This window comes from Oxyura jamaicensis, chromosome 3 (genome assembly GCF_011077185.1).
Source record: "Oxyura jamaicensis isolate SHBP4307 breed ruddy duck chromosome 3, BPBGC_Ojam_1.0, whole genome shotgun sequence".
Taxonomy (NCBI): Eukaryota; Metazoa; Chordata; class Aves; order Anseriformes; family Anatidae; genus Oxyura; species Oxyura jamaicensis.
The window spans coordinates 4,400,894-4,413,196 of NC_048895.1; the positions used below are offsets into that span (position 1 = coordinate 4,400,894).

The 12,303-nt window shown below is 34.2% G+C and overlaps 1 protein-coding gene across 10 annotated transcripts in view; it reads right to left on the minus strand.

Annotated features, from left to right (window-relative positions):
• USP34 (ubiquitin specific peptidase 34) overlaps window positions 1–12,303 on the minus strand; it is a 131,187-nt gene that overhangs the window by 51,070 nt on the left and 67,814 nt on the right. For 9 of the 10 annotated variants that reach the window (XM_035322425.1, XM_035322427.1, XM_035322419.1 and 6 more), the window contains 10 exons: window positions 9,593–9,693; window positions 7,934–8,143; window positions 7,180–7,305; window positions 6,240–6,362; window positions 6,009–6,092; window positions 5,703–5,789; window positions 4,470–4,670; window positions 3,021–3,103; window positions 1,644–1,684; window positions 519–643 (listed from right to left, as the gene is read on the minus strand). In XM_035322425.1, coding sequence (XP_035178316.1) covers window positions 519–643; window positions 1,644–1,684; window positions 3,021–3,103; window positions 4,470–4,670; window positions 5,703–5,789; window positions 6,009–6,092; window positions 6,240–6,362; window positions 7,180–7,305; window positions 7,934–8,143; window positions 9,593–9,693 — 1,181 coding nt within the window. The remainder of the gene's footprint in view (window positions 1–518; window positions 644–1,643; window positions 1,685–3,020; window positions 3,104–4,469; window positions 4,671–5,702; window positions 5,790–6,008; window positions 6,093–6,239; window positions 6,363–7,179; window positions 7,306–7,933; window positions 8,144–9,592; window positions 9,694–12,303) is intronic. The other variant, XM_035322418.1, reaches the window with a different exon arrangement.

Here is a 12,303-nt window from a genome sequence, read left to right on the forward strand (position 1 = left end):
CCTTTAAGCAATAGATAGTAAATAAATAAATAAATAATCTATTGTGCATATTATGCAATTTCCAGGTTTGTCTTACATTAGAAAAAAAAATTACTTAAAGCTAGACAAAGATTCATTGATGACAAATGTTTATTTCAACTCTTATTCACCCCATTTTGTGATAAAAAGTACAGCTGAAAAAATAACACAATGGCAGAAGTATATTTAGATTAATCCATGTTAGAGGGCATCATCCAGAAATTCCAGCAAATTACAACAAAATAATTACCTTCAGCCAAAAGCTAAGAACAAAGATGGGAAGTTTATAAACTGGTTTGCAATCAGCCACAAATGTGCCATCTTACACAGTATTTTTACTACAAATGATTACTTCTTAAACAGGACTGCAAGTAACTGAGTCAGAACCTGCTTACTTTTAGCAGGAAACAACATGATTTGAAATTAATGGAAGCTTGAAACCAAAGTTAATCTTGTTCCATATTATGCACAAATTAGTAACAACCTCTCCTTTAACATACCTCTGGAATAAGAAGGGTAAGCTTCTTTAGCCAGTCTTGCAAATGATCACTGTCTGCCAGGCTGGATTTCACCGAGGAACAGCAGTGAGCCCAACTCACCAAGAGCCACATTGAATAATGAGTAACTAATAGGAAATGAGATGAGAGTAAATCGTATCGTAATTCTAACAGAATAAACTTTCTAGGTTGAAAGGTTGCATAGTTCTAGTACAAATGACATTTACTTTAATTATCTTAATGTACAAGACTAAGTCCTTATTGGTACATAAGCCACTACCTCAGCTCAGAATTTCACCAATATGCTTACTAAATACTGATCATTGTACTGCTGATCACAGTTTAATTTGACTAAATACTCAAAATCTGGAGCACAACCCCTTCCTGCATCTCTCCTTCAAAGTAGTGAGCTGCTACTTTGGAGATGGGTTGCCTCAGCTCTTAACATGAACATTTCCCCAGACTAACTAGCACATCAGTTCTTTTCTTCTTAACAGCCAAGAGTAAGACTTTAGTATGTGACGCATAGCGTACTGAGAATTCAGGTTCATAGCCATGAAAATCTGTAGGTCAGAACAAAGTGAAAAAAAAAAACAAAGGCAATGTACAAGCTTAGGAGACCTACCTATATTTATGCACACCTATGCTGTACTTTTGGCAATTACTCTCATACAAACCTAACCTGACACAGGCCATTTAGACCTTTTGTAGGAATCCTCCCCAGGAAGGCTGAACTGGGGATCTCCAAGGAATTCTGGGCCCAGAATTATTTTTGTAAACCTGCATAAAGGTGACTGTTAGTGACTATATGATGGTGCTACATATATCTTCTGCTCTTCAGAAAAGAATACTGCTGGTTTTCCTATCAAAAACAGCTATTCTGGAGATGAAGGCGTAACTACCGTACAATACTTCAATCATATAAATAATTACCAGAGAAGGAAAGCCACGCAGGTCTTTTAGGACCTCTCTGTGTTTTAGCACTTAGATTGTAACAGCCCTAGAGCTATCAAGGTACACAATTTTATAGCACACTAACGGTGGAATAAATCAAACACATAACCTGTTATCTTCGATATGTTTTCAATATTATTAGTTCATAGCATACAAATAATTTGCAGCACTGACCTTCGTGTCTTGATCTGTGATCAGACTGAGCTTTCAACACCCTGAACAGGAAGAAGATAAAGCCATTTGAACTTTATCACAGATCAGAACAGATTACCACTTAGAAATGTAAGTACATGCCAGTAAGAACAAAGTTATTCTTAAGTACCCATAAAGAAAACTAATACTGTAATCCTAAAAAGATTCATTTCATGCAGTATTCAAAATTAGCAATATTTATAAAGCTAGTAGGATCTTCAAATCACCTCCCCTAAAGCTTTACTGACTACAAGATAAAAAGTAAAGAGAAAATATCCGCAACCCCTTTATATTGTCCAAGAAAGAAATGATATAAAATGGAACCAAGAACAGACCCATACAGAAGAAAGCTAGCATTTGTTACGGGGAACCACACTTTAAACAAATATTTGTGAACTTTAGACATACTGTAAATGCTTGTATTTATTTACTTACATTTTTGAAAATGGCAGTAGAAGTTTATAAAATGGAAGACATATTGTATATAATTAAAATTATTCTTAAAATCACTCAGCTAGAGGTTACATTTAGGCAGAGTTGTAGACCTGGCTGGAAATGCTCTAAATATCGTTATCAATCTTTAAAAAATATGGTAAAACACATTATACCTTATCTGGAAACAAGTAATTCTACAACACAGAATGTGTCAAAAAATTGACCACCCCAGGATCAGTCCAACTCTGTCACTATATAGTCTTACACAGAATTGCTTTTCTCAGGAAAAAAGGACAAAAATCACTAATAACCATTTTCTGAAAGTACAATTTTGCCTGCAGTACATGCACACTAACTATAAAAAGAAGGGGAATTTCAATAGAAATAAAGTAATGTCATTAGGGTGGGGAAAACAAGTCAAAGACAGCTGATAAATAAGCGGCTTAAAAATAAAGTTACTTCAAATTTTCCCTTGAAATTGACAATGCTAATTGTTACAAAGACAACAAAGCAATAGTTTTGGTTCGAGAATTTCTGACAGAATCCTGTACATATCTTGTTGTTCCACGTCATATAGCTTGGAGAACAACTGGTTATATAAGGGATTCTATGGTGATTAATTACTTCACATGTAGGTTTTGTTGTTGTTTCTATTTTATTTATTTATTACTATTGCTATTTCTGGCAATTTGCTTAGTTCAGTGATTGTTTTATTGCTGATGACCACTGAGAGTTCTCTCCATGACTCATAAGTGTGGATTAACTACTAAAAGAGGTGACTAATAAAAGCAAATCTAATGCTTATATACTTAAATTTCTGATATGGATGTTAATGGGAACTACAACTGAAAGAGCTATTAATTCTATTTAAAACAGCCAAGGAAAATGTGCATACTTTATAACAAAAATAAAAAGATATTGTACCTAGGTGCCAAGTTGTCATATGTATAAGCAACTGACATAAGTCGCTGAATCAAACTGGTTCCCTGGACAAGTACAAGAAACACCTTTAAAAATTGAAGTCAAAAGAAAAAAAGACCAGTTAATATAACAACAAGCTTTTTGATTGTTTTTTAAATTATACACTGTGTGAATCTTAAAAAAAAAAAACCCACCTGTGTAGAGGAAGGAACAGCAAAAGAGAAACGATAACATCTCTGCAGTTGAAAGTTATATTCTGTTTTTTATTAAAGTAAATGTAAAATCCTGTGTTTCACTGAGTACACCTAGATGATAAAATTTCATTCTATTCCTCTTAGGCAACATAATTGAATAGAAAAATCAATCATTTTCTCAATCCTTTTAGTAAAAAAAACAGTGTATTTCTTAAAACAACAAACATTAACTTTGTTTTTAAAATCACTGGTTTGAGGAGACAATGTTGTGGGTGAAGTTGAATATGTAAATTTTGCTTGTATCTTTGTGACTGACACATTCAACTGACTACACATTCACTTAAATTATTAATCTTAAAAAGAGCCTCATAAAGAGCTCATGTATAGCTCAAAAAGAGCTATACAAAATTTTCAAATCTGAGAAGTCTGAATAGAAAGTCTTTAAAGACTTTAGAAAGAAGACTTCTAAAGTATTTAGACAGCAAATCCACTGCAATCAAAAATATTCATTGATGAAAATTAAAAAAGCTAATACATTCAATAATTTCCCTGTATCGTATCTGCTTTGGCAATTTAGGAATGTTTTGTCAAAAATACCTCATCCCTATAGAACAGTTAGGGTCTTTCCTTGTGTAACAATGACAAATGGGAAGTTTGGCTCCAGCTCAGTTCAAATCTGCCCTTTCCTGCAATCACAACTGGTCCTGTGCCCAAGAGCAATCAATTTATAGTGAATGTATCTCTAGCCATCTGATGACAAAATACTATTGATTAAATATCAGGCTTGGTCTATATTTGGAAATTAGCAGGCAAGAATCTGGGAGGAATATTTATGCATTTAGGTATGTTTATCATACACTTGCTCAGATATCCTTAGTATAGTAAGTTCCTTCACACTTAGTGTGCACTAAAGGACACAAAAATGTATTTGCTAAGCATGACGACAGCAAGTATGAAAGGTTACCATAAAAACAGCATTAATAATTTGGGAAAAAAATGTAAGAAATAGGAATAAAGCACTGGAATTCTGAAATTCCCATTTCACATGCTCACCAGTCATCAAAAAACTTTTCAGTTCCAGCTTTTAAAATTGGCAGGTTTAAAACAAATACAATTAAACTATATTTTAGATAACAGTATGTAGCATATAGATTAATATTAGTAACTTTGCCACTATATTATTTTATTACCAAAATAAAAGCTTCACACAACAAAGTTCATTTAAGTTCACAAAACAGATACACTGTTTATCTCTTACCTCTGTTAAACGAGGTATATGAAGGCCCTTCACATGGTCACTTGCAGTCTTCCTTGATTTGCCTGGCCACGTTCTTTTTCTGTGACTCTCTGCTACACCAGACCAGGCAAAGACATCATGGTAAGCTAAATCCAGATCTGAAGGATCAACTGCAAACTGGCATATCAGCTTCAGCAAGCAAGCAAGGCAGTCCAGCTGCCACTGTGAATAAGAAGGAAATGATTTTTTCTTTTTGCAGGGATTTATTTTACAAATAATTTTATGTCTACTACAGAATTTGACAAGAAAAGCTTAAGTGAGCTACAAAGGATAAACACCTAGAACTCTAACTGGCAAAACCTCACAAGAATAGACACTAAAGAGGAAAGGTATTAAAAAAAAAATTACCTCTTACAAGAAGGGCATTTTTATTATCTAGTCTTATTAACAGGTGCATTTCAAGACATTCTGTTATTGTGTGCATGAAATACCACAGAGTAAATAGTATAGGAGGTTAAGCTCTACAGTTGATAGCTTTCCCTGCATTGCATTCAATTACAGCACAGTGTAGTAGGTATGGCATACAGAAGTGCTTTCAAGTTGAATACATTTAACCACAAGGAGACAGCAGATAGTACTTCAGAAATCACATTTTGTATTGTAATATCACATGCAGAGGCAAAACCCACTGATTGATTTAGTAACTCTTGAGATCAGTTTACATGGCTCTCAGCTGTGCAGCTATGGCCAACACAGCACATGGTCAGCTCCACCAGCAAAACTTGCAGTGTGAGAGTAAAATTAACAACAACAAAAAAGAGCACCATTTCACAGCAACACAGAAAAGATAACTGTCTAGCACCTACATACGTAAATGATCTGCTTAAGTTCAGTGACCAGTACAATGCACTTAGTTGCAGAATTTGTAATTATTTTCATGGTGATGTCCAAGTTTTCTGGACAGAACGATAAAAGTCATCATGCAATCTTTTGCTTATGAACAGAGTAAGAAAGAATTTGTTTGTTAGAAACAATTTGTTTCTAACACTTAATATATTTTAGAACAAATACCTAAAAATCTGTTTAAAACCTTTTAATAAAAGGTATGCCTGTTGTCAAAACATTTTAATAAAAGGTATGCCTGCTGTCTTTTTAGCATTTGAGAAACCGTTGCCAATTTTATACGTATATATACATATGTCTCATAAAGGACAGCTATGTTATTCTGGAGTAAAAGGGTGAATAATCACCTACCACAGTCCATGATTCCTGTTCTTTAGGCTCTAAAATTCCAGAATTAAAAATTTCGAGTAATTGTTGGAGCCCTCCAGCAGCAACAAACTGTAAGTATATTATGGAACCAATGTGAGAAAAAGCAAATGCAGAAATATCACCAACTTCAGTTAGATCTACAGGCTTGATAACACAGAAAAACTTTAAAATATTCTATTCAAATTTGAGATCAGAAACCCTTAGATAATGTTTCAAATGGACTTTCATTTTACATCTTTTTTTGAAAAACTACAATATGTATCACAAAATACTGTAGGAAAATCAGACCTTGCAGCTCCATGTGTTTTTACTATTTTCTATTTGATCTTCACTTGAATCATCTGAGTCTGGGTAAAGATCACTGTAACTTCCCTAAAGACAAACAAGTATAAGTCATAAAAACAAACAAACAAACAAACAAACAAAACACAGTTTAAGATCAAAAATACTATAAACCAAGTTATCAATATATACTTTGATTCATAGAAAAAACATATTTTGTGCAAGAAACCCTATTACCGTAGATTCACGTCTTATTCTTCTGTTGGGCTTTCCCAGAGCTTCAATAATTTCCAGGGCATACAAAAGTTTATGGGCACTTTTTATTCGCAGAAGATCCTTCCAGCTAAAGCCATCATTACCCTTAGCAAATAAAGAAGACAGAAAACAACGTAACTTAATGCTGATCTTAAGAAAGGCAATGAGAGGGTTTTTAAAGTAAGTGGACAAGTTCTTTAGTTTTTAATTTCATCTATTATTTGAAATTAGACTATTTAAAACATTTTTCTCTACACGAATAGCAATTTGAATAATGTGAATGCAGCAGTGAAATTTGAGTAGACTGCTGACATCATTAAAAGCTATGGCACACAGAATTTTAAAGTACAGGAAGCCAACTGTTGTTTGGATGAATTATAATTTCCAGCAAAATTTCAGTGTGTCTATAAAGAAACATAATACCTAAGAACAATAATATGTTATTTCAAGAACTTTAAAACAGGCAAACTTTCCTTCTGTTGGGCAAGAAAACAAGTAGGTAACTGGCCCCGTTTTGAACTTGTAGAAAAGACCACACAAAAAGGATTGCTATCGTAACACCCATGATGTTAAAGTGAACCAGTACATTGGAAATATTTTATACACACTAGGCAGCAGATGAAGAAAGCACTGCTTTGATTCAAACCAGAAGATCGTGAAAACTAGCATTCACTATTCATTTTTTAAGTGTTTTTTTTTTTTAAAGAAATCATAAAAACAAACTTTTTGAACTAAAATGACATCTGTTTAATTTAATTTTGAAAGAATCATTAAGTTTGCTTATTAGGTTTACTTGTGTCTAAACGTATTAACATAATTTTTAACATTAATCTTCTTTAGGGAAAATTCAACTAAAAACACTAAATATTAAAATATCCATGTATAATAAAGATAAAAATATAAAACAAGCAATCTGTTGTACCTGCTCATCTGAAATATTTTGGAATGCCTGTAACATATTAGGGCACGTTGGTAGAAGCATTAACAGTTCCCAAACACGTCTGGATAAGTTTTCTGCATGGAGATGGAGTTCTTCACATCTTGCACTCTGACAAATCATAAAATAATTATTCTTACTGTGAATTTCTTAGTGAAAATAACCTAGCTAAGATTTAAAGTCCAAAAATTTATTTATTCTTAATTGAGAAGTTATCTAATGTAAATCCATCAACAGACCATGAAGTCTCACTTGAACCAGGAAGAAACTAAGTTGCATTATCTTTATGGCCTATAACATATTATGAAATATTTGAGTGTAAGTAAAACTTAATAATAATCTACTGATTAAAATATACCAATGGTTATTTAATTTCACACAAGCTAATGATGGCATATAAGAGAGATAACTTGAGTTATTGCAATAAAACTTTTACTAACCTTTCTTCAAACCAATTCCCATTATTAATCACCATAATTAAATACTCAATATTCTTTTGTGAAAATTATTTCTTTAGAGGTTCTACAATATTTGGGATACACTGAATGGTATCATAACAATGTTATAAAAATCTGAAAGATCATGATAATGACCATAACACACATGAAATGGAATACACATATAAATACAAGAACTAGATCTGGCAACTGCATACAGAAGACAAGAAATAAGCTAGACAGGAAAAATAAATTAAGTAAGACTTAGATGTAACTATTCTAATAAAGTTACTCTAAATTACCTCACTATCTTCCATAGCCACTTCTCCAGAAGGAGGTTTAAAAGAGGCAAGCATCTCTAACAAATCAAAAAGGGTGGTAAGATGAGGTTCTTGCAATAGTAAAAGCATTGGAATGTTGTCCTTTTGAGGAGGAGGTAGGCAAGATGCTGGAAGCTGAACGCCTTCACCTTTACGTTCTCTCCTTGGTGCTCCCAAGGATACAAACACCATCTAGAAACAGAGAAACAACGAGGAAGAGAGAGGCAGCTTTAAAAATGCATATGCCAAGGTCACAGAATGTTTTCAGCAGCATCTAAATTAAGACCTTAATGGTAATGATCAAGATAAATCAATACCTGTGTTGTCAAATTTTTACTGAGCATCATTTTGAGCAACTGCCATAACTAAGGCTTGGTTTTGCTTTCACTTAAAACATTTATGATACAGTTGCATATGCTTCTTGCTCTAGCTATAGTAGATACTGCTGTTTCCTTTTCCCTCATCCATCCCTTATTTTGCTAGTCAGGCTGGCAAGCCTGTAGTACCAGTCTGACTTCTCAGTAAACTAATAAAATAGCACAAAAGCTAATCCAGAAAAAAAATAAGATGAATTGTCTAAAAGGACCAGAAGTATGCTAGAGAGGGTATAACAGCACAAATACCAGCACAGCTGGAAAAGCTGAGATCTGTTATGCTGGCATAACTACACAGTAGAAAGCAATTCTGAGATGAAATGTTTATGCTGACTAGTTACCACCTCCATGCCCAGCCATTCAAATGGAATGTTACTGTTTCTTCAAGTTCTGCAAGGATAAGAATTCATCTGACTGTGACATAGTTTCATTCTGTAAAGTGACCTATGTTAACACTAAAAAAGTACTTTCAAGTCTGTTTTCATTTTTGTATCAACCTGATTCATTTAGCAAAGTGAAAAAGCAAAGATCTAGTCCAACAGATCATCCAATTTGAAACACCAACAGTTAAAATAGATTAACTGCTACAAGTGCTAACAGCCAACAATGGCACATGCAAGTAAGTGTATCAGTCAGCAATAATCCTTCTGTGGCATAAGCTTAGTTTTCCTTCAGACAGAAAGAAGGTATGTGATGATTAGCTGGCATCTGTTACAGTCCCACCTCCCTAATGCAGTCACTATGTCATTCATACGTCAAACTAGGCTTGACAAATCAAACTAGGATTTTCTGAACTGTAGTCTTCAGCAAGCTTCAATAAAAATAAAAAATTACAAATAAGCATTATAACATGCTTCAGATTTAACCCATGGAAAAACAGAGCTAGTCACTGCTACTGTGGAATTAACTCATCTTCAAAGGTCAGACAACATGTGGATACTTAATGCTGTTTTCATTCTCCTTGATGAATGAAAAAAAAAATGAAATTTTCCTTTTACTCCTTGAGTCTTCAGATCAGTTAGCATAACCAGAATCGGGCTTTTAAAATTATTAACCATTTTAAAGACTGACAACAGCAAAAAGGACAGGTAGTATTACTTTGAGCTTACAGGAGGCACATGTTGGACGGTAAGAAACAACCAGATGCAGAAAACTGTAGGATGCTCCCAAAGAAAAATGTGCCCTCTACCATCACCACACACAGCAGCTGCATAAAAAAAGGCAACGTATCAAGCAACTTTTGTTGGTGACTATATGCTGGTAATACCTGCATATCCTTGAAACCCAATTCATGAAGGGTTTTTTCATCATAATCAGTTGTCAGTTCATGCCCAGATGAAATCATTCTCACAGGTCCCATGAGGCCACCTATGATTTAAAAAAAAATCAAATTATAGTTTTATTTTCTAATGAAAGTGTTGTTAAGATTCATTTTTAATAGTACATCCCTCAGCAGCAATTAAAACCAGACAAAAACTCAATGCAATTTCCTTATGAAAACTGCTTATTACATTAAATTTCCTTGCATGTATTTAAAAATAGCATTGTCAGTAAGAGTTCACCCAATCTCACAGAGAGAAGTGTCTACAATACAGATTAAAACATGACTTCCATGTTTTGTAGTAAGTTATACTATAGCACACAGAAGAATGCATGAAGATGACTGACCATCAACAAAATTGCTTTGTATCACACACCTGTGATAAAGACAGCAAAAGCAAAGACAAAATAATTAATCTTACTCAAATCTAAGTTGGAACTGAAGATATTGCATACTACCAGAAGGAGAAACTCAGAATATCCTCCAGAGAATTCTCAACACTGAACAAATCTGAACAATTAAAAGATCAAGAACTTAATTTGGTGCAGAGTCCAGCAAGAAACCTCATCACCACAGATATACATTCATTGTGCATTTTACAAATAATTTATAATCTCAGACTACTCGTATAGTTCTAACCACCAACTACATGGCACAAAGATATTTATTGTGGATTAAAATTTGCGGAGCTTTTCCTGATGCTAGGCACTGATCCTACACACCAGTGAAGAGCAGCCCTACCCTGCCACTACACTGCAGCACTGGGTTTTCAAAGAGGGTCCTTCAGAAAAGCCTATTTTTTTGATCCTCCTTCAGAGATCCTAGGAAGTACTCAAAGTTGTGCTGCCTGAAAATGCTTCAAAACAGTATGTTATTTGCCTTTAGAAACATAGTATTCAAAGACGTGGGTTAAAACCAAAAAAAACATCACACTTTATTCTCTCCCTGTCTCAAGAACAAGCACAGTGTAGCACATACGCAGTCAGCATTCTTCCTCTGGTAACTGCTGAAAGCGCATCACCTGCAATCTGCAGCCACAGTCACTGCTGCTGTGTGCACACAATAAATTCAGGTGATGCTTTCCAGAAACAGCAGATACACACACACGTGCTGACTGTTCCATACAACAGCACTGCAGTCAGATGTAAACACAGCAGCTTTGACTGCCAGACAAATGGAAATCTCAGACAAAAACATGATCCTCAAATCCTGCACCCCAAAATATTTGTGAGACGTTCTTGTGAAAACTGGTATTTGATAGTCTTTCGAAGTCATGTCAGTGAACAATAAAACCATCAAGGTTTTATATGGAGTTGGGAATAAAATTTTATCTCTCACTGTTCTCATTGTCCCCAGCAGGCTGCTTTGAAAACTTATCAATGCAGTCAGGCAAAATAATTTCAAACAGCTAAAGGCGAGCAAACGCATCATCCATAAAAATAATACAGAGATCTACCATCGTCTGCACTTCAGCAAACCAGTAACAGATTTCAGAAGAAAGAATACAGGAAATAACCTGAGAGAGAAGCAAAATCAATCACCCATTTCTCACAGCACTGTAAATTTCAAATAAACAAGAGATGTTATAAGAGGTTTTGGGACCTCAAAAGGATTTTGTGGTAGATGCAAACACACCTGAGAAAACAAGAATTAATTAAGGACAGGAAGATTTAGCTCTATAAGAAAAAGGTGAGAGAAAAATTTGTACTCCGGAGCAGAAAGATTTTAATTCTTAATGAAATTTGATAAACTCTGTTTTGATTTCTACATCTGTTAATGGAGTGACAGCCATGTCAAGTTCCTAACCAGGAACTGATTTTTTTGTTTGTTTTTGTTAGATTTACCACTACTAGTATATGTAAATAGACACAGTTAAAGTCACTGATTCAGAAGAGTGCACCATGTACTTTACAGAAGATGTCTCCTGTGATGCAGAATGACTGAGGTTTCTAAGTCTAACAGTCAATACACTGAACTGTAATTCACAGAAATCTTTGTCACACAACTTTTTTTTTTTTTTTTTTAAATCAGCTTTACAAAACAGTCTACAAAATAAAGCACGGCTGAGTAAAACAACAAGTTTTAACTGCAAGTCTCAGTTTCAGTCCTATCTTCTCAAAATTAGGAGTTGAAAAATAGAAGTTATTCAAGTGCACTATTTCAAACTAATGGTGAAATGCAGAGAACAATGCAAAGATACTTCTTCAGGAGTCTCATTAATAAGAAATTTAGCCAGTTCCAGGATTTTATCCATCTATCAGCCAACACAGCTATCAATTACAAGATGAAGTACTTAAGAGGCAGTAGTACAGATTTGAAACCTAGCAAAGCACACTGGGTTTATGAACCAACAGATAAAATCTTTATGGTTCTCCAGCTTCCCATAGTTATGGTACATTAATTATTAGTGTAATGAACACAGACAAATTCAAACAACATCCATAAAATGTTAGGTGTACAAAATTATGGATATCGGCACAATCATTCTAGTATTGTATGTGTATTTTGTGTGCATGTAAGATGGCTGAATTGCAGCTCCTGTAGGACTGCCATTCTGAATTTGCTGGATTTTGTGTTTCTATATTCCCATGTAAAACAAAAAATAAAAAGAATCTGGTATCTGGCCATACCTGGTAGAAAACAAGACAAGTTTATTT